The sequence below is a fragment of the Zalophus californianus genome, chromosome 2 (genome assembly GCF_009762305.2).
Source record: "Zalophus californianus isolate mZalCal1 chromosome 2, mZalCal1.pri.v2, whole genome shotgun sequence".
NCBI classification, from domain to species: Eukaryota; Metazoa; Chordata; class Mammalia; order Carnivora; family Otariidae; genus Zalophus; species Zalophus californianus.
This window is the reverse complement of record NC_045596.1, coordinates 125683072-125705057: the sequence shown is the minus strand read 5'-3', so window position 1 is coordinate 125705057 and position 21986 is coordinate 125683072. Positions and strand designations below refer to the sequence as shown.

Here is a 21986-nt window from a genome sequence, read left to right as displayed (position 1 = left end):
GAAATGAAATGGCTGGTATGTTTGTAATACTTTACTATGAAGGCTGTCCTGTAATTTCCAATATCGGTATATACGAACCTGAATACCCAAGAAGTTCTATGGCTCTCCCAAATCAATTCCACCATAATCCAAACACATTTTCTAAGCATATTCTTAATGGAAAGGCAAAATTACTGGTCATTTTTCTTGCAACATCTTCTTATTTGTTTGAAGGCCATAAAAGATACTCTTCAACTTTTTATCTAAACTAGTCATTTTTAATTCCTTCCATTTTCTTGTCTTCACAGTTAATTTCTCCCATTATTTAGTAAATCCTGATGGTTTTTCAATAGAAGCCCCTCCAAACTTCCACACACTTCCTAAGCTGAAGGCTCAATTTACAGCATAACTAGGAAAAGTATGACCACTGCTGTTTAGAAGGGAAGGGAAATTTGCAGAGTTTATACTAGAGAATGCTGGTCAAACATTTCAGCATGACTCATGCTTATTCCTAACTGTATCACCTGAATCAATTTCTGCTGTCATTTCACAAAGATGGTTGTTAACATCTAGGACTGGTGTAATTATTTTTCTAAGAAGTATTTGCAACCCCTTTTTATCACTAATCTTCAGTGCTTTTGCCCAAAGATGAAAACTGTTATTCGTCTCTAAAGAAAAGTCCACCTTTTCCTTTTCCTTTCAAATATGAAGCAGACAAGTATTATTTTAAATGAAGCAAATAAATATAAAAAAGCAAAATGCAGAGGCAAAAGTCCAAAATAGGTGACTCAAAAAAGTGAGCACCAGTCCTTGAGTGGAGGCAAAAGCCTTGGATCAACAAGTATTTGTGGTTAGATGAATCATCTATAAACCGAGGTATCTGGGTCTATGAAGTCATGCTTACTTATTGCATTGCTCATTTTAAATTGGGTAAGGATGAAAAAATTTTCTAGTCACTTTTAACTTACTAAACTTTAATTTTTCTAATTTAAAACCACTCATGCATAAACAGTGATCTGTTATCTATAATTTCTTAACAAATGTATGTGCATATTTAGAGTGCAAGGACAACACAAGGAACTGTGCAATTAGAAACTTTTTAGAATATTCAACAGTCCTGATCATTTCTCAACTGAGTTAAATTTCAATGTTGTTTCTTTTTTTTTTAAGATTTTATTTATTTATTTGACAGAGAGAGACACAGCAAGAGAGGGAACACAAGCAGGGGGAGCGGGAGAGGGAGAAGCAGGGCTTCCCGTGAAGCAGGGAGCCCGATGTAGCGCTCGATCCCAGGACCCTGGGATCATGACCTGAGCCAAAGGCAGACGCTTAACGACTGAGCCACCCAGGTGCCCCTCAATGTTGTTTCTTTTAAAAAATTCTCTTTAAATAAAGGGAATTGGTGGCAGGAATTCACATAAAATAGGGATTATTATGGGCAATGAACTAGTCAACTCGCTGTGAGCTGAGACTGAATTTTACTTTTTTTTTTCTTCATTCCATACAGCAACCCGTGCACGTCACCAGCCTCTACTCAATAAGTGCTGTTAGCTTTCACAGATACTCAGACACATTAATAGCAGAGGCTACCTTGGAACAATGACAGAAAAGAAACGAAAGGATAAAAATCAATTCCTGCAAATAGTGATCTTGATAGCAGACAAAACTCCCTAAAACCACACCCCCCTGCTAAACATAGTTTCTTGACAAAACTCACGGCCAGGGATTTTACTGGTGTCAGTAACTACATGTCCATATTTCCCTCCAAATAGTCTCATCCTAAAGAGATACCAAGTCACATTTGGGCTTCTAAGTTTTCCAGAGCATTTGGAAAATTCTAAAAAATGTTCCTTCATGAGTAGTCCTTAATTTCATTTCTTTGCACATTTCTCCCGAGTCTCAGGAAGGGTAAGTGGGACCCAGGACAGGGTCACATTGGGCGTGTTCCCCTCACAGGGCTACCAAAAACTGGCAGGTGGACAACAACCATTCCACACCTCCATCATGTACCACTCTTTCACCACCCCCTGACTCTCTCTCCCAAAAGAAGGCTATTATCCACACCTCCCCTCAACTCTAAGGGAAGAAATAAACTTGGGCTTTTTGGTTTGTTTGTTCTGAATATTTTCTCTTGGTGGACTCTGAAAGATTCACAAGCTAGAAACCTAAAGTGAGCATTTTTAGGGCTCAAATTACAGTAATATTTACCTACTTATGTTATCCAGATGAATTTCTATGTGTTTATTACACACTGTTGAGGAATTCAGTCAACCAGAAGACTGAACTTAGGATGCACTTCTATCCCAAGGCCGAAAAAGTACAGTGTTATTCCTACAAAGTTACAAGTTCTGTTTGAGATTCCAGTTTGTCCCACAGAATTTTCTAAATGTTAACAGGTATATACCACAGCTAGAGGTCTGTAAAAGTGAGTTGTACTTGTGGGTACTTGGCTTTTAATAATACAAATCTCTCACTTTTCTGTAACTGCAGGATGTGGTGAACATACTTTGGGGTTTAATCTCTCATAAAGACCCTGTTTGCCTTCTGAAACATGATTTCAACATCTCACAACTGGGCGCCTGGGTGGCTCAGTTGACTAAGCAACTGCATTCGGCTCAGGTCATGATCCTGGAGTCCCGGGATCCAGTCCCACATCGGGCTCCCTGCTCAGCAGGGAGTCTGCTTCTCCCTCTGACCCTCTTCCCTCTCATGCTCTCTATCTCATTCTCTCTCAAATAAATAAATAAAATCTTTAAAAAAAATAAATAAATAAACATCTCACAACTTTTACTTACAAGTTTAAGATCTACTCTACTATCCCAAGTGCAAATATGGACTTAGTTAAATATTGGGGGTCCTGAAATGTTAGGATGTCTTGAATCAATTTCTAAGCATTCCAAATTCAATTTAAAAAGATTTGAATAAATCTTTATTTATACAAACATATTGGTCTGCAAGAAAAATATGGCTATGAAACACGCTTTTAGTTGAGTATGTATTGGATTCATTATAATGCCTGATTTTTGAATGGCTCTCCTTACTTCTATTTATTTTACTGATATGATAAACATCTGTAAACCTTGGCTAAAATGAAAGCTAAGAACCTGACAAAAATCTACATTTACCATATGGTAAGCTCAGGTAATTGTATTTATGCCAATCTCGTGTTATATTAGCTTTCCTAGTGTTTGAGATACTTTACAGAAAGCATAATGATTTTTTTTTCAAAGATTTTATTTATTTGAGAGAGAGAATGAGAGAAAGAGCATGAGAGCGGGGAGGGTCAAAGGGAGAAGCAGACTCCCCGCTGAGCGGGGAGCCCGATGTGGGACTCAATACCAGGACTCCAGCATCATGACCTGAGCCGAAGGCAGTCGCTTAACCAACTGAGCCACCCAGGCACCCAAGCATAATATGATTTGAACTAAGCTTCCCAGCAGAGAGATGCCTTCTGTTAAAAATATTCATAATGTCAATATTTTCAGAAAGAGTGTTGGGTCTATTAGCTGTAGGGTGGGGAGGAAGGTAAGAACAGAAGAAGGTAAGAATAGAAAAGTTTAATTGCCCCTATGGCCATTTTTTTTTTTTTTAAGATTTTATTTGACAGAGAGAGACACAGTGAGAGAGGGAACACAAGCAGAGGGAGTGGGAGAGGGAGAAGCTAGCTTCCAGCAGAGCAGGGAGCCGGATGTGGGGCTCAATCCCAGGACCCTGGGATCATGACCTGAGCCAAACGCAGACGCTTAATGACTGAGCCACCCAGGCGCCCCTCCCCTATGGCCATTTTCATATCACCAACGAACGTTCGCCTTTTTCGACAACGGGATATTTTCCAAAATTAACAAGAAGGAAGACCCTTTGAGGTGGTATGGCTCCTCGATCCCTTTGTCCTGTAACTACACACAGAGAGGCACTTGGCCATCTTCTGATGACGACTGGTAATCCAATAAAGAAAAGATGCTGAGGCATCCTACACAAGGTGGAGCGTTCCACAGCGCACGGATGTACACTGGTACAAGCCAGAGACGTTCATGGAAATGGAGCGAAAGGAAACAGAAATGTGGCAAAAGACAAAAACAAAACCCAGCAGAGCGACATAGCCATTCTCATCATGGCTCACCTGGGGATCTGGCTGCAGAGTAGGCACTGGAGTGGTGGCCACCCCTCTTTACTGTGCACATTCAGTGAATACAAAGAGGAGGAGACAGTAAGGAGAGCAGTTATTCAGCAGGTCTGAATGCGTATACAGAAAGAGGGCAAAACAACCCGACTGAAGGAAAGTGGGGTGGGTGCTGAAGGGGAAGCAGTGACAAGTATAATGTCCAAAAAACTCCGTCTTTTAGAGGGTCTGGTGCTTGACACAGTTTTATTTGATACTACTTTCACATGTTCTAGATTTCCCACCTGTAAAATCATGGTTTTTCACAATCCTTTCCTTAAAGGGAAATGATATCAGCAAAATTAGTTACAATTACTATAAACAAACCTTACAGAATTAATACATCGAGATATTTATAGGTGTTTCTAGCTTTGAAAAAAAACAGTCAAAATTATGACAGATCTACAGGTTTAGAACCTGAAAGAAACTTAATTACAGGTAAGTCTGACTCTTAAATAAGTACCAATTTCCAATGATAATCATTGCTACTATTAAATTGCTTGAAGGAAAAGGCAGTGAAACTTACCAAGTAAATGCGTTCTGTGTTAGATGTGTATTTTAAACCAGTAAAGAAAAATATTCACAATCATACAGCACAAAGCTAAAAATACAGTATGCTGTGGTCCAAATGTGAAACACTTCTACGTAAATACTAGAAGATTCTAAATATAGACTGTTCTTGAGAAAATGTGTGAGAATAAAACAAACAAGTGTCTTAGCAGATTTATGACAACTTTGAGCAACAGACTTAAATTTTTGGTTTTAAAAATCATGTCATCTACATGTTATTTTGGAACCTGGCTGCATGCAAACTTGGGAAAGACTACCAGTTCATAATAATTAAAGAAACTGAAGGAGAATGACTAACTACCTGAAGCTGGTGATTTGCTGCGTCGAGAGGGCCCAGGGCTTTTAGATCCAGAATACTTAACAGCTGAGGAGCGAGAATAAGATGACTTCAAGACACGGCATTCTAGAAAGGAAGGAAAGTGCATTAACTAAATCTGGTTTAAATACTAACCAAGGGAAGATCACACGTGAATGCAGTTTACTGCCAGAGAACGATTACCTGATCATTTTTCCATTATTGTAAAACAACTTTAATAGACAAAGCAACTGTCCCAAAAGTACACCTGAGGTTATCTTCAGTTAGCTAGGCATCTTGTAGACTACGTCATTGTTTTCAGTGGAGCTCTTACTGAATACAGAAATTCCAATGTCCTAACTTGATCACAACTATAAAGCCTAATCTAAACATGGGCAATTTCCTTTTATAGTCAGTAGCAAGAGTCTACAATTTTATTCTCTCCAAATTATCTGATAATTTTATTTAAAGGGCATGGGACTCCTTACTGTCTTATTTTCCACCTTCCCTAAGTAAGGAGCATCAAAAAATGAGGAAACTAGCTTTCAACAATAACTTTGGTTTTCCCACAAATCACCAAGTAAAACAGCATTTAGAGGACCAGAACTAATTACAGCTAAAATAATCACTGCTAATTTGAATACTTAAGAACACGGGTTTTGGAGTCGTGCAGATTTTGAGCGAATCATGAATTTGATTTTGCTAACTGGAGGATCTCGGTTAGGTTCTAAGCCTGTTATTTCCCCTATGAAATTGGGATAGGAATAAAATCTGCTTCATAGGTTCGTTATAAGGATTAAATTAGATAGCATATTGTCTGTCATTTACGTTAAAATGCTTCAATTTATGTGGTAAGGTTACAATGTGGGTTGGTTTTAATCTATACCTCAGGGGCAATAAATTAACATGTGAAGTCCACTAATCAGGAAAATACACACCAGGGGAGGCTAGTTAGCATTTGAAAGACCCTAATCTAAACCTCACTCAGAAGGGGCTCGAGCACCTTCAGTTAGGTTAATTAGCATTGCGGATGTTAAACAGCATTCTGTTGTTGAACGGAGTGGTGTGTGTGTTAGTCAGAAACATCTTAAAGAGAGTGCCACTCTTTCCATAAGCACAAGTGTAAATCTAGAGAACCAATAACTAGAGCTTCAGAACTACACCCTAGTTTTAGGACGCTTAGCCAGTCCTGAAGCCAGTTCTTGAAGGAGGATTCTGTTACTGGACTAAGACTGCATTTAGCATTTTAATGAATCTTTAATGCAAGATGTTGTCAAAATCCTAAAAGGATATGAAGTTAGGACTTTAAGAATAAACACAAGTTAAATAACTAGTTAAAAAAAATACACAATTTTTCCTCCAAATAAATATAACAGTGGCAGAATTAGGTTTGATTTTATGACCTGCTGTGGGTGGTGTAATAATGACGTTTACAATAACAAGAGCCATAGCACATACAACAGGTACCCTTGTAACTGCTTTATATATATTGACATAAAATCTTACAAAAACGCCAGTTATCCCCAGTTTGCAGAAGGTTAAGTAACTGGCAACTGAGAGGGAAGAAATCAGTAGCTTACACCCACCTTTCACTATTGGGAGCCCTTTGATAGCTAACAACAAAAACTATGAATGATAAAACTAGCTTAGGTAAATTTACAACATACACATAAAGCATGGAATACAATGCCTGGTATATACATAGTATATACTCAATAAATATTTTGTTGTTATTAACCCAATTAACTTTATAACCTAGAAGATATCATTGTGTTTCAGTGCCTCAACTTCCAAATTTACTAATATTGATTGACACCAAAGAAATAATATGAAATGAGATTAAGCTAAAATCAAGATTAAGCTATACAGATGATAATGCAAATGCACGTTTCAGTCAACCTTAATCATCCATGCGAACAGGGGAGAGCATTAGCACACGTAATACAAAAGGACATTCTCTGCACTTCTTTCCAGTGGTATTACCAGTTTAAAGCAGGGCCAGTCCATCGGAACACAAAATAGAAGAGAAACCCTCAATGAAATTTGGCAGCAGTGAGATAATGAAACAAAAACAAAAAGTATAGATAAATGAGCCCCAAGCACAAAGCAGATAAATTATCCCCAAGGTAACTGACATAGTGTAACAGGAAAAAATTGCACAGGGAAGTTTGGTACCACAAAATGTATCATCTTGAATTTTAAGAAATTTATGGATCACAGCACTTATTGACATGTTTCTCTAATTCTGGATGGTCAGAATCACTACAACTGGAAAGGGTCTACCATCAGCCTAATTTTTGAAAAGCCAACTTTCCTCACTCATGAAATTAAAGAGACTTTTATCTTTTACATCACTCTCCTATGTGAAATGTTATGTCTGTATGATTTTACCTCATTTAAAGAGGAAGTTGACTTTACTATCAGCTAAAATAATCATTATTACTATAATAGGTTTAAATTAATTCAAGACGAAAGAGTAAAGCAATTTTCCCAGAATCAGTAACACTTGAAATCACTGGGGTTATTCCTAAAAAGTTGAAAACGCCATACACTGAAGTTGAAAACTCCATACACTGGAGAAAGGGATTTTCTTATTCTATTAATGAAAATAACTTTATTTTTTTCTGCATATACGAACAATGCATTCTTTTTAAAGTTGCAAACGATGAGGCAAAAAGAAAGCTAAGACAACCCCGATTAACAATTTAGTTATGATCCTTTTACATATCTCATTATGCACATAGAAAATGTACAACTAACCATTTCAGATTCAATACAATCCATATATTTAAGGTGGCACAGCCAGCCACTGTTCCGAAACAGGGAAGGAAATCCATATCAGAGGCAAAACGATGCAGTAAAAAGACAACTCGTTTTAGACTACAAAATGAAAACTACTTGAACTAAGCTTTTTGTTTTTAACAACTAAGCAAATGCTTTCATTTTATTCTCTACTTTCATTAGTTCAAAAAGAGTACCACCAACTTCATCTTTCTTCAACATGCCAGATCACTCAGCATGGGCCAACTGATTAAACCCTGAGACTCTGTTTCAGGGTTACCAGGACGGTCAAAGAATGGCCTTACCACTGTGATCCAGGACGAAGTCATCTTGGGCATAACGGAATTTTTCAGGTCCACAAGCAATAAAAACATCATCATCACCAAAAAAGTCTTGCAGACAAGTAACCTAAAAAGGAAAAAAAAATCACGTCTAAGAGATAAATTAGAAACATTAGAATAGTGAAAGAAAAAGTCAGCAAAATTCATATTTGCAAGCCTCACCTATAATATTGTGCTGGAATGAAAAGCAATTTAATAACACACTACATTTCCAAGCACTCTACTCTTCACGAAGCACTTCCCACACCTTCCCTGACCTCAGCACAACAGAATGAGGAGTTCAGAGCTGGCATCAATATTTGTTTCACAAGTGGAGTCGAGGACACATACCCAGATGAAGTGCTGTTTTCCATGTTTCCCCTCTTAATGGGTGGCAGGGCTGAGGCTGATGGAGGTCTCTGTTCTCAGTCTAATTTCTTCATTTCTACCCTTCCTCACTCTCCCCCTTCTCAGCTGTGTCACCCTGGGCATGACTTCTCTGTACCTCTGGTTGTTTGGGGGAATAATGCATGAGACCTGCTTGGAACAGTGCTGGGCATCTCAAGGCTCAATGTGTTAATGCTCATCTCCATCACCAACATCATCATTAAGATCAGACGAAGCTTCAGGGCCCTTCCAAAGCCCTGTACCTAAATGGATAGTTTTAATTTCATATTCTTTTTTTCAACCCCTCTCCCCCAACCCACCAACACACAGTGTCGGTTTCAGATCCCACAGAAACCAGATCCACTGCAGAGAGCACATTCATCCATTCCTGCCAGTGATCATGAGAACTATTCTCCTGAACTTTGGATGTAGGTAGATTCCACTTTTACCTGTTTTTCAGTTGGCTGTGTGATTTCTTTTCTTTTTTAAAGTACTCTTTTCCTAATAATAATTATAAAGTTTTTAAAAATCACTGTTCTAGTACTTAGAAGGATTTGAGCGATTGATTTTATGACAAGGAATATTTCATCTGGTACTAAATTTGCTGGAAGTTGACTACAATAAATGCCAAAGTAGACAATTAAGTTGCTATTATATGGAATAAAAGTATTCAACAAGTCTAGGGACTATAGGTCAAAAGGGTTTTTTTTTTTCTCCACAGTTCAATTTAGATCTTCCTAATCAATCTTTTAATGATTTCACCTATCAATATAAGTTTGGCTTTCCAAACATGGTTTCCATAAGATGTTTGCCTCCCTTTGACTCAGGTTCTAGCCAATGAATACATATTTGGTCAAATAGTTAACCAAATTATATAACTATCAAATAGGTGCAGATGTGCCTCAAATACTACTCTCAAGGTATAAAATGAGTAAGTGAAACAACTGATTTAAACCAACATGTATTTTGACTTGGGACGCAGACATACCTCACATAATATTAAACAACTCGTCTCCTTTCATTTAACAAATTTGTACTGAGCATTTACTATTGCCAGGCACCATTCTAGGTGCTATAGAAACATCAGTAAAGAAATAAAACAATCCTACCCTCATGGACCAAGTATGAAAAGAAGCACAATAAAAATGTGTAAGTAAATTAATGCAATATAAAAAGGTGGTAAGTACTATGGAGAAAGAGCAGAAATGAGAACAGTGAATGTGTGGGATGGGTGCTACAATACTAAATAGGGTGGTCAGGGAAGGCCTCACACAAAGGTGACATTTGAACAAGGTATTAGAAGAGAGCAAGGAACAAGCATGTGGGGAAAGCGTTCTAGGCAGAGAGCACAGAATATGGGAAAACTCTGTGAAGAGATCAGGCTTGGCATGTTCACAAGAACAGTCCTGGAATACAGTAAAAGAGGGGGAAGAATGGATCAGAGAAGTAAGGGGAGGGAGAGCAGATGACGTAGGGCCCTGTCAGCCACTGGTAAGGACTTTGGCTTTACTCTGAGATGGAAAACCATTAGAGGCTTCAGAGCAGAAGACTGTCACAATGCGACTTCCCTTTTAACAGGATCACACTGTGCTCAGACTAGACTGTAACAAAGGGCAAGGGTAGAAAGCATTAAAGGCTATTGCTACATCAGGCCAGAGATTAGAGTGGCCTGTGCAAAGGTGTTGTGAGTAGAGGTAGTGAGAGAGGGCTACACTCCCCCTTGGATATGGGGATATGAAAGAAGAGAGAAGAATATGATGGCTCAGGGTTTTTGCTTTGAGCCACTAAGAGGATAGGGCTGTCATTAACTCTGCAAGGGAGAATACAAGATAATGGACAAGTTTAGTGTAGAAAGGGTGCTCATGAATTCAGATTTGGAACATTAACTGTGCAATGCCTATTAGGGCGCCTGAGTGGCTCAGTCATTAAGCGTCTGCCTTCGGCTCAGGTCATGATCCCAGGGTCCTGGGATCGAGTCCCACATCGGGCTCCCTCCTCGGCGGGAAGCCCGCTCTCCCTCTCCCACTGCTTGTGTTCCTGCTCTATCTCTATCTCTGTCAAATAAATAAATAAAATCTTTAAAAAAAATGCCTATTAAACATCCAGGTGGAGGTGTTGGATGGAAAGTTGGACATACACAAATCTGAATGTCATGGGCGAGATCTGGTCTGGAGATATAAATTTGGGAGTCACCAGCATATGGATGGTATTTAAAATCTTGAGATCAATTATGGAAATGAATGAACATAAGGAAAAGATCTAAAGCTTGAGTTCTGAAGCACAGTAACATTACAAGGTGAAGCAGAAGAAGCAAAACAAGCAAAGAAGATTGAGAAGGAGCAATCAGTATGGGAGGAAGAAAAACAAGTGTTTGTAGCACGCTGGAAACCAAGTTAAGAAGGTGTTTCAAGGAAGTGGGAGGAGAGAGTGCTCACCTGTCAATGTTACCAACAGGCTAAGTAAGATGAAGATTGAGAAGTGGCCACTGAATCAGCAATACAGAGATTAAGAAGAACTGTCTGACTTGATCACTGTCCCCAGCAAAGGGTCTTATTTATAGAAACCTACAGTGTAGTATCTCTAACCAAAAGAGGAGCCCCACCCCCCCAATCCAGGTCCTCGCCCTAAGCCCTCTGCCTGCACCTCCCCATCACACCCCAGTAATCTGGTGCCCTGTCCTGAGGGGGAAACAATGATGTCCCCACAAGCAGCATTTAAGGTTGACTCAGGATCCCACAGTCTGCATGTGACAGAAATTCTTGGTTCTAAAATGAAAGAAATTATCCAGTATTGTTACTGTGTCGTGGGTTGCATCTGACTAGCCAAGAGAGGAAAATCGATATGAGCACAGATGATACAAAAAACTAGACTGTACTGATAATGAGTAATTTAGGAATGAATAGGAATACTCTCTCCCTCTACTGCTGCTGATTTAAAATACAAGTCCGTTCACATTTTTCACTGTTTGGACTGACACTATTACATTCTACTAGACCATAAAGTTAAAATGCACTAGAAACAGAACACCAGCAGAGAAGCAAGTTGATGAATATGATTAAAGGTAAACTGAAATAATATCTGCAGAAGGGGGATGAGCAGGTTTCCGTTCTGTTTTCACTTTCATTGTAAAGGAAACTCAACTTATGGTGTTATCTAAGATACACATATCAGGGGAGCTTGGCTGGCTCACTTGGTAGAGCATGACGCTCTTGATCTCAGTGTTGTGAGTTCACGCTCCGCGTTGGGTGTACAGATTAATAAAAAATAAAAATTAAAAATAAAATACAGGTGTCAGCCCATGAAGCATTTGCGGAGCATAAGCTTTTGTCTGGAGCAGAGCACTACACTGCTGAGTCTGTGCCTCTTCCTTTTTTTACATATAGAAAGCTTGGGCAAGATACCAGTTTTATCTTTGAAAGATTAAATGTGATCACATGTAAAAGCTGTTATTTCTTCATTTTCATTACTTCATGGCCTCAAATACTTTTTTAATTTAACTTAATGGATAATCTTTCCTGTAAGTATAAATAAAGTAAGTACATGCTTTCCTACAAGTTCAATAAATCAGATATTTTCCCAGAAAATACCACTGACAACTTGAAAACCTTCCTTTCATGGTCTTGGCTTGTAGAAAATTACAGACAAAAAATTAAGATATCTTTTTTTTAAATTAAGATATCTTAAACTCCCAGAAATTATATGCAGAAATGTGATTCATGTAATATACATATAAATATACATTTATACATATACTGTAAAATACATATAAATATGTTTATATGTGTATATTTAAAAATAGTTTCTACCAACAGCATCTTGGAATAATTATAAAAGAGAAAAAAGAGATTTGACTTAAATCTAATATAGCAAAGCACCAGTTTATATATGTAAGCTATACACATAAATGTCAACATTTTTAGATAATGCAGATAACCAGAGAACTGTAAGTATACTGTTCCAATTTTATGCTACATATCTGTGCAATACTAGGCCTCCATATAATAGTCATTATTTGCCCGTGCTTATATTTTACAAGCATATGGACTACGTATTTAATTGTTCCTGGTAGTGTCCCAAACTCAGTCAATATATATATATATTTTTTAAGATTTTATTTATTTGACAGAGAGAGACACCGTGAGAGAGGGAACACAAGCAGGGGGAGTGGGAGAGGGAGAAGGAGGCTTCCCGCGGAGCAGGTTGCCCGATGTGGGGCTTGATCCCAGGACCCTGGGATCATGACCTGAGCTGAAGGCAGACGCTTAACGACTGAGCCACCCAGGTGCCCTCAGTCAATATTTTTCAAAGTGAAATATCTGATAAAAATGCCAGGGTCTGATGTAAGCTACAATAACTACTTTTCACCAATGGGAGTCACATTAATTTATTACTGTACATTCCTTTAACATTACCCAAGTTCCTACAATATGCCAGGCATAAACTAAAGCCACAAAGTACACAGTCTATTGGTAGATGGATAAGAAAAATAACAGTTACAGTGCAAAATGTTACAATAAGAGAATACTATACTAGAAGAACACCCTGACAGTTATAGGAATAAAGAAGCACAAAGGAGCATCCCATAAAATAAAATATCCAATACCTTTAGAATATTTCATATATTTGATTACTTACATAATTCTAACTTTTCTGTTTTTTAACATATTTCTTGTTCTTTAACTGTGGTGGTTTTCTTCCTTTTATCATAAATTTTAAAAACTGGGATTTAACACTGAGTTATGAGCCATGTCACTAAATCTGACTCAGAAAAGAACATATCAATACCATGAATAACATTTGAAAGTCCTTCTTAGCAAGGGTGAGTAAAGTGTATCAGTTTAAAAGACCTCTTACTGTCTGCTTCTAAATTCTTCAATGCAAGAAGCTCTTCAGGAATAATGGATATTATGTGGCTCATAAAAGAAACTACATAAACAAGGGGGATGTAATATTTCTGCTAAGGTACAAAATTAAAGCAATCGGTAGGATCTAATGGGGAAATATCCAACTGAGAAATAATGTATCAGTGGGAGCATATCTAAGCTTTCCAAAGGAACGCGGGCCATTTAAAAACTAATTTTTCCTATCCTTCAGGAGACAGATTAATTAGGTTGGGGTGACTAGGTGGCAGCCATAATTTTAGTGCTAGTTCTTAATAGATTACACAGATTAATAGATACTTAACAGCCACAACCACTTTTAACGCCCCCCCCACCACGCCTTAAGGGATACAGAAACAGATACAGAGGCTTCAGGTCTGACAAAGATATCATGCATGTATTAGGAGAATAAAACTTTTCCTCAAAAGAAAAAAGGTAGAGGACACAGATATACTCTTCCCTGGACACTCACATTCTGAACCAGAGGAGGTCTCTATTTCCTGACCCATTGGCCCACTTGGGAAATCTTGCATTTCTTATCCTTTCCAGAGTTACAAAGGAGTTGGTGGTAAAACAATTTGGATTTTTCTCAGATCTCTTCTCACTGTAAAATTCTAAAATCTAAATATTTTAGTTTCTAAGAAAAGCTTTTTATATTTTTGGAGACTGTTTCTAAAAGTTAAGTGCATAAAAAAGGAACTCTATTTTAAGTGGGTAAATAGCAATGTCCATGGGGATTTCTTTCTGTGTCAGCCTCACGTGTCCTCAAAAAAGTCCTCAAAGAAATCTTCAATGAAATCTTGTTGCTCCTTCCAAATCCAGGTGTTCCCTTAATAATCTGTTATTCCCCCAACATAGGCATTATCACTGAGGTAATTGCTTGGTTTTGTGTCTGGACCTCTCACCAGACTGTAAGCTCCATACATTTAGGGACACTGTCCTGTTCATTATCATAATTCCAGCACAGTACATAACATCTAGCATAAAGGGTTTGTTCAACAAATTTCTGTTGAATTAATGAAATGCTCTGAGTCCCACTTCCTCCAAATAGCCCTTCTTCTGAGGCTCCACTTCACACTTCTTCAATGAATTCCTATCAACTCATTATCATGCAAGGTAGTCCTTGTTCCCAGATTTATGATATTGGTTTTCTATGCCAAGATAACTTATAAACTCTCTGAACACAACAGTCAAATCCAAATATGCAGCTGTTGGTTCAAAACTTTCTCGAGATCTTCCTGGGTGGAATCTGAAACTGGACCCTTACTCCATGGGCAGGGAGAAACCAAAGGAAGAGGCAGGCAACTCCAGGTTGGTAGGTGGCAGTTTTAACAAGTAAAGGGAACTTACATATGAGGCTTGTCTTGGGTGGCAGCAAGACAAGTAGATCCCTGAACTTGCTGCCAAATCTTAAAAGTTCACATAGAGGTTTTAACTAGGCTCAGTCACATGTACCATACAGATGTTCTCAACACACATCATCATCTCAAGGCTATGTTTTTGGAGCAGCCTCTGGGAGTGGGGAAAGTAAGCAGAACCCACATTCCATGGACAGGGTGCGGGTAAGGGAGCCTCTGACCTTCCACATCCTGCTCATGGGTCAACCAGCAGTCATGTCTTGATGACTTCCCCCAACATCAGCAAATACTTGATCACATTTTGGCTTTAGACCCCTTAAAATAACTTTCTAAAAACTCATTTTAGATCATGTAAGCTCTTTCAGGAATTAAATGCCTTTCATCATTATTTCAGGGTTACCTAAGGAAGAACTACTTACAAAATCTACTACTACAACCATTTGGTAGAGGATGTCTATGCAAAGCAATTTCTATTAAAGCTCCCATTTAGTGCTAGTCAGACTTGAGGATGTATTAAAGAAGGGTCTCTTGAGATACTTTCCAAAACTAGTTTGTTGAAAATTTCCAAGACCTAATAAAAATGCAAAAGAAACATCACTGGATCTCAGTAAAGGACTAATTTAATCTGGGATTAACTTATTTAAATACAGTCAGGGTCAAAATCTCAGCTTTCTTGAAATGTCTATCTTGCAGAACAAGAATCACATTTTATAGAAGAAATGGTACATAGATGGGGAAACTGAAGGACTCCATGAAAATCTGCTTTTTGCTCCCTTTCCTGCTTCTACTCTTGCTAGGACCTGCACCCCTGACCTACACATGCCTAAATGTACGTCCTCCTTGTAAGGGACAATGAATTATGATTTCTTTGGGGTCTTGTAGAATAGGTAACATCTAAGGAATGACTAAGAAGCCATCAAATGCATATTCCAGACCACTGGCGCTATCTCAACCCCAAGAACCCTTGGCTCCAAGGAATAACACCTGGGTCCTTATCTTTGTTGTAACCAGTTCCTGGATGCCTAAGAGGACACATATACCAGACCACAATCCTCAATAAAAACCCCTAAGACCCCAAGCAAAGATTCCCCCTTTCCTTTCTGATGCTCCCAGATGCTCTGTCTTTACTTGCACTCTCTCTACATCTTCAATAAACTCTGCTTTCACCTCCCGCTGGCTTGTGTTTGATTTCTACCCTGCATGCAGACCCTCTTGGCTGGTCCTGTGCCACCCCCTCTGGGTCCTTAGACCTGGCCTGCCAGCATCAAGATGATGGATACCAGGAGTATAAAACACAAATTAGAATTTTTTATGGATTTTCCTTAACTTTAACTGTGTGTATGAAAGAAACAGAGATTAGGAACAAAAGTCCACATCTGTTGAAATTAAAGGCTTTCATTATCAGAGTTCAGTTTTAAAAGGCTGTCTCTAGTGAAGAGTAAAGAACAACAAAAATTGTTTTCTAACTTACTTCTAAAGAAAATTTGAGGGAGCTCAGAAAATTAGTCCAGTAAGTGGCTTATATTTGAAACTAATATTATTATACCAGTTTTTAATGGAGCTGCATTTATACCCTTGATTTCTTTTCCTAAGAATTGGACACAAGTCATAAATTGCCAAAAAGGAACTGCATTTAATTTGAACCCTCAAAGACTATTCTACCATACATAATTTTTCTACCACGTAAATTGTAAATACAAATATTTTAAGATATAAAGAAAATCCAAAAGACAATTTTAACATACAATAAAGGATAAGCCTAATAACTGTGAGTCATTATCTGTTTCTATTGCTAGAATGGGGCACTTTGTTGTTAAATACACTGCCTCATAGATACTTGAAAGCTATAAATTCAGCAAGTTGACTTCACCATAACTATTATCCCAGACACACAGTTTTATTAACCTTAGAATATAAACTCTGCCTAACACAAACAGGGAAACCCACACATGAAATAAAGAAAAGGTAAGCTATTCGGTTCTTCCAAAATGTGAGGAACAAAAACCAGAAAAACAAATTCACAGGTCAGTAAGCAGGGGCTGGGGGTCTCCCCATTTCTTCACCCTCTACCCAGAATACAATTAACATAAATAGCCTGCTTTGTTCCCAGTAAATGCTGGCTGGCCTACAGTAAGGGAAGGATCCCTTTGTACAGTAAAAAGAAAGCTACTTAGAATAGCAGTGTTTTTCAGCTTCCTGTAAAACCATTCAGCCAGGCACCCGCGACCCTGTGGTTGCCATGGAAACAGGACTGAAGCTAAGAGACGACAGTACTTGACAGTAAAGGGCTTCTCAACTGCATCTACACACAATTCCTGACATTTAGTTTGCTTCCCGTAAAAAAAGACCAGACCCAACCTTCCCTCTCCCACTGTGGCCTCTTCATAATAATGGCTATTCACCAATCACAACTAATCACAGAATCTTGAGACCAAAGATTTGGTTTCAGGAAATACCTCTATCAACAGGATGAAAATATTTTGAAAAATTCATAGATATCTGGCTACCAAATGTATTCTGGAGGAGAGACAATGATCACTCTTCCTAGAAATGAGGTAATTTCTAAGCTGACCCTTCTGACTGCTCCATGGTCCCAGTGTTAATTCCTACAGGAAAAAAGTTTCAAATCTACTTCTAGAGATTTCCACCAATGGGAAGGAGGCTGCATCGAGAATTTAAAAGAATTCAGTGAGGCACCTGGATGGCTCAGGTGGTTAAGCGTCCAACTCGCGATCTCAGCTCAGGTTTGATCTCAGGGTCACGAGATCGAGCCCTGCGTTGCTGGGCGTGAAGCCTACTTAAAAACAAAACAAAAGAATTCAGGTAAGAAAGTCAGAAGAAGCCTATTAAACCAACCATCATGAGTTTTCCTTTAATTCTGGAGAAGCTGGAGCTGAGCATTTGCAAGCAGATATGACTAGAACTGGAGTCAATGCTCTCCCAGAGTCCATCATCTTCAAATAATAAACACACATATCAAATCATAAGTGTTACAGGAGGGGCAACTGAGAACCAAAATAAAATTTTCTAATCCAAATTTTTCTGTTTCCAAGAGAAAGGGAAAGGGAAGAGCATAGAATACCTAACTACACACCATACACAATGAGTCTCATTTACACATGAATTTCATGTAACCCCCAGAACAACCTTGTGAAGTAGGCACTGTGATTCCCATTTTACACAAGAAACAAAGGCTTAAAGAGGTTAAATAACTTGCTCAAGGTCACACAACCAGAGAAGGAGGAGCTGAGATCTGAACTCTGCCTGTGTGACCTGGAACATACTCTTTGTACTTGACCACACACTGTCTCCCTAAATAAGAAAACTGTGTGATTTCGTCTATGAAACACAACATAAGAGAGCTTACTAAGAGAACTTTTTATGCATGCCAAAACTCAAATAACCAGACCATTTTTCTATGTCTTACTTTTATGAAGTAAACGAATGGCAAGTACCTAAACTTGTATCTAGGATTTATCTTCCTTTTTAAGGATCAACTTCTAAGTAATGTCATAAGGTCAGTATAAGTTCGGGCCAACCTCCTACACTTTAGGGAATACTGAATAAGTTCTGAGATTGGTAACTCCAAACAAATTGGCTCTTTCTAAAAACAAATTACAAGCACAAGTTAGAATCATATAGTTTTAGAATAGGACTCGATTTGCTGCCAGACTAGAAATTCTAAGAGTATATACATGCATTAATAAACCTTATGACCTTTAAAATTTTAACATAAAGGCAAAACCTGCAACATTTTCCAGAAATTTAGTCTTTGCACATAAAAATCCATAACCAGGTTAGTCCACCCTTATGGCACTAGTTTAGCATATGGTGAGCACATCCAGGTAGTTAAGACCCTTGGAATCAAGACAAAGAGATCCATTACTTAAGGTGGTATGGAAAAACTTGGTCAGTTAATTCTATACTTGTTTTGGAAAACACCAACCACTCAGCACTATGAGTACAAATACCATTACTATGCTGTAATATAGCAGGGCTATTTAGGTCTGTAGGAAAATCATCCCTATTATTTTTTTTTTAAGATTTTATTTATTTGAGAGAGAGAGAATGAGAGATAGAGAGCACGAGAGGGAAGAGGGTCTGAGGGAGAAGCAGACTCCCCGCTGAGCAGGGAGCCCGATGTGGGACTCGATCCTGGGAACTCCAGGATCATGACCTGAGCCGAAGGCAGTCACTTAACCAACTGAGCCACCCAGGCGCCCGAAAATCATCCCTATTAAAAAAAATTTTTTTTTTTAAGATTTTTATTTATTTGAGGAGAGAGAGAGTGAGAGAGAACACAAGTAGGGGGAGGGGCAGAGGGAGAAGTAGACTCCCCACTGAGTGGAGAGCTAGATGCAGGGCTTGATCTGGGGACTGTGGGATCATGACCTGAGCCAAAGGTAGACGCTTAACCGACTGAGCCACCTAGGCGCCCCATATTAAAAAATTTCTAAAAAGGAATCGTGTCCATTCTTTTTATGTTGCTTTCATCTTTTTTTTTTTTAAGATTTATTTATTTATTTATTTATTTGACAGAGACAGAGAGAACAGGAACACAAGCAGGGGAGTGGGAGAGGGAGAAGCAGACTTCCTGCCAAGCAGAGAGCCCAATGTGGGGCTCGATCCCAGGACCCTGGGATCATGACCTGAGCTGAAGGCAGATGCTTAACGACTGAGCCACCCAGGCGCCCCTATGTTGCTTTTATCTTAATAAAATTGTTTTCCTCCTCCCTTACCATTATGCTCTGAATCTTTACTTGCTATATCAAAAAGACCACCCAATTACCCTTTTAGCAGGCCCTCTGCCCACTTCTAGTATGCTGCATTTAACAACCGGTGGGCTGAGGGAGCTATTAGGTTTAGGAAACTTAGGCACGTAACAAGAGTAAACTGGGTAAGGGCTAGAGGCTTTGATTAGAAGGAAAGAAAATAAACTTGAGTGCCCCAATTTCACACTGTACCCAAACTTCCCTTTGCGTATTTCCTAGTTTTAAGCTGTGGGTCCAGCCTGGTGAGTTGGCTAGACTTGAGTCCAAAATAGTGGGGTAGTTCTATGCTGCAGAAAACCTAAGATTTTGGTTTCTACAACTGCACCTATTTTCACATGACAAGGACTCAAAATTTTCATTTTCAAACTGACATAAATCCTACATGTAAATCAATGACAATTTTTTTTTCCCAGTGCAAGCTTCTTAGCAAATGAAAGTCTCACATCCACAGCTGAAGAAATCCTCTGAATAAGTTACATGTCTGTGGCTGTTCAGAAAGGGAAAGCATGCAATCCATTCGAATTATTTATGACATTTTTTAAACGAAAGTGATATTGGTTGAGGCAAATACCACAATTAGATCTTCCTGTTTAAAAAGGCACCTGTTCCTGAAACAGGGCCAACACTTGTTACACTAACATATACATAACTGATTTGCAAGTTGTCAGAATGAGTACTTGGTTTAGGAGAATTCAAAACAAGATAGCTCAGTTTAGATTTATGTGTTTATCAAGATCCACTCTAAAAATGCAAATACCCATAGAAGGGTGATATCTATTGACTGTGCACCTCTACTCCCATTTATGTGGAACTTAAGAATAAAGGTATAAAAATCTTTTTTTGTTGTTTCATTTTAAGTAATTTAATATATTTAAGTAATCTAGAACCAGACCAAAGACTATAGCAAATAATGCCCAGCCCCCAGAGTTAACAAAAGTTATTATGTCATGCTTGCCTCAGATCCCTTTAATATCTGGAAATAAGACATTATAAAGTTAAAATCTCTTTTGTTTCTGGTCCCCAAGCCCCATTGCTCCCTCCTCCCTCCCACCTACCTACCTTCATTTCCGAATTCCTTCCTTCCTTCCTTCTCTACGACCTCAGGAAAATAGTATCAAGTTATTTTTCATGGGCCCTTCTAAGCCATGTTTTTAGCCCTTGTATTATAGATGAATATATCCATAGACAACCAGCATGCCTTTAAATTTTTATGTAAGTTGTATCATACTAAATATATCATCCTACAATTTGGTTTTGTTTTTTGTTTCACCTAGTTTTAATTCCGAAACCTGGTCAGGTCTTAGTTCTCCTTCTTAATTCCCTTTTCGGCTCACTGATCCAGTCCTAAAATTTAATTTTTAAAAAGATTACCATTCTACCAGTATTACTTTTGATAAGCTGCAAACAAATTCTGCATACCCTCAATACTTCCAAATTCTTTCAAATAAATGCCAGTTTTCTCAGAACATTCATTTTAGTTATTATAACCGTTATTAGTGCCCAAGTTCTCAGATGGAGGAAAAGATGTATGAGTCAATTCTTTCTTTGCCCACAAGACTTCATCTCCAATTATGAGAAAGGAATGTACAGCAAATGCTTGACATTTAGATCTGGAGATTTAGGCATAACTGTTATGCCACAGAAAGGTTTCTTGACCCAAAGGAGTATAAACTCTGAGAAAAGAATTTTTAAATTACTAAAACTTGAAATTAGCTCTATCTAAGCTTTCAGAAAAAAATCTGCAAGATGCCTTAAAATTACTAATTCACAGAAATAGTTCCTTTCAAAAGACAAAAGAAAACCAAACTCACATGTCAGATTTATTCTACACTATAACACAAGACAGGTTTTAAAGGCACAGGAAACTTCTGTTTCATAGGGAATGCATAAAAGGAATCCCTCCCCAGAGAATTCCGTAAGCTGGAAAATACTGATGAACTGTATGCATGCACAATTTCTTATCTCTTTCTTGCATCCAAAGAAATGATATTCTTTCAAAGAAACATCTATTTTTTGCAAATCTCCAGGGGTGTCAATTAAACTGAGACTGGCATCAGCAAGTAAGGGAAGTTGTCTGTAAGCATTTATCATCAAGTTATATGCCTTGCTTAGGGAGCCAGCTGTCTTAAATAACCATCCCCTCCCTGGGGCCACAAGTCTGGGCAAGAATGCTACTCATGTCAGAAACTCATGTCATGAGATTAGATTTGAATGGAAAAGCAAAGGGAACATGGTCTCTTTACTCCAGCTGGGACTGATTATTCCCTTCCCAACAAGGAGGTTGTTTTTTAGCCTGAAAAGAAGAACCTCCTTCCTTCCTGGATATTTTCCAATCCATCACGGCACCTGAGTGACTTAGAGAATACCCTGCCTTACCACAACTTGGAAGCCTCTCAGCCTCCCTCCAGGAAGATGTCTCGGTACACTATTTCTCCATCAAGATGAACAGAAATTACCCTTGGATTCTTGTGGTGTGGCAAGGTTA

The 21986-nt window shown here is 38.4% G+C and overlaps 1 protein-coding gene across 10 annotated transcripts in view; it reads right to left on the bottom strand.

The window, feature by feature from the left end:
• DCLK2 (doublecortin like kinase 2) overlaps positions 1–21986 on the bottom strand; it is a 149400-nt gene that overhangs the window by 52239 nt on the left and 75175 nt on the right. For 5 of the 10 annotated variants that reach the window (XM_027599311.2, XM_027599304.2, XM_027599303.2 and 2 more), the window contains exons 3-5: positions 8090–8192; positions 5010–5111; positions 4100–4150 (exon numbers count right to left, since the gene is read on the bottom strand). In XM_027599311.2, the coding sequence (XP_027455112.1) occupies positions 4100–4150; positions 5010–5111; positions 8090–8192 (256 nt within the window). The remainder of the gene's footprint in view (positions 1–4099; positions 4151–5009; positions 5112–8089; positions 8193–21986) is intronic. The other 5 variants (XR_003520860.2, XM_027599305.2, XM_027599306.2 and 2 more) reach the window with 1 other exon arrangement.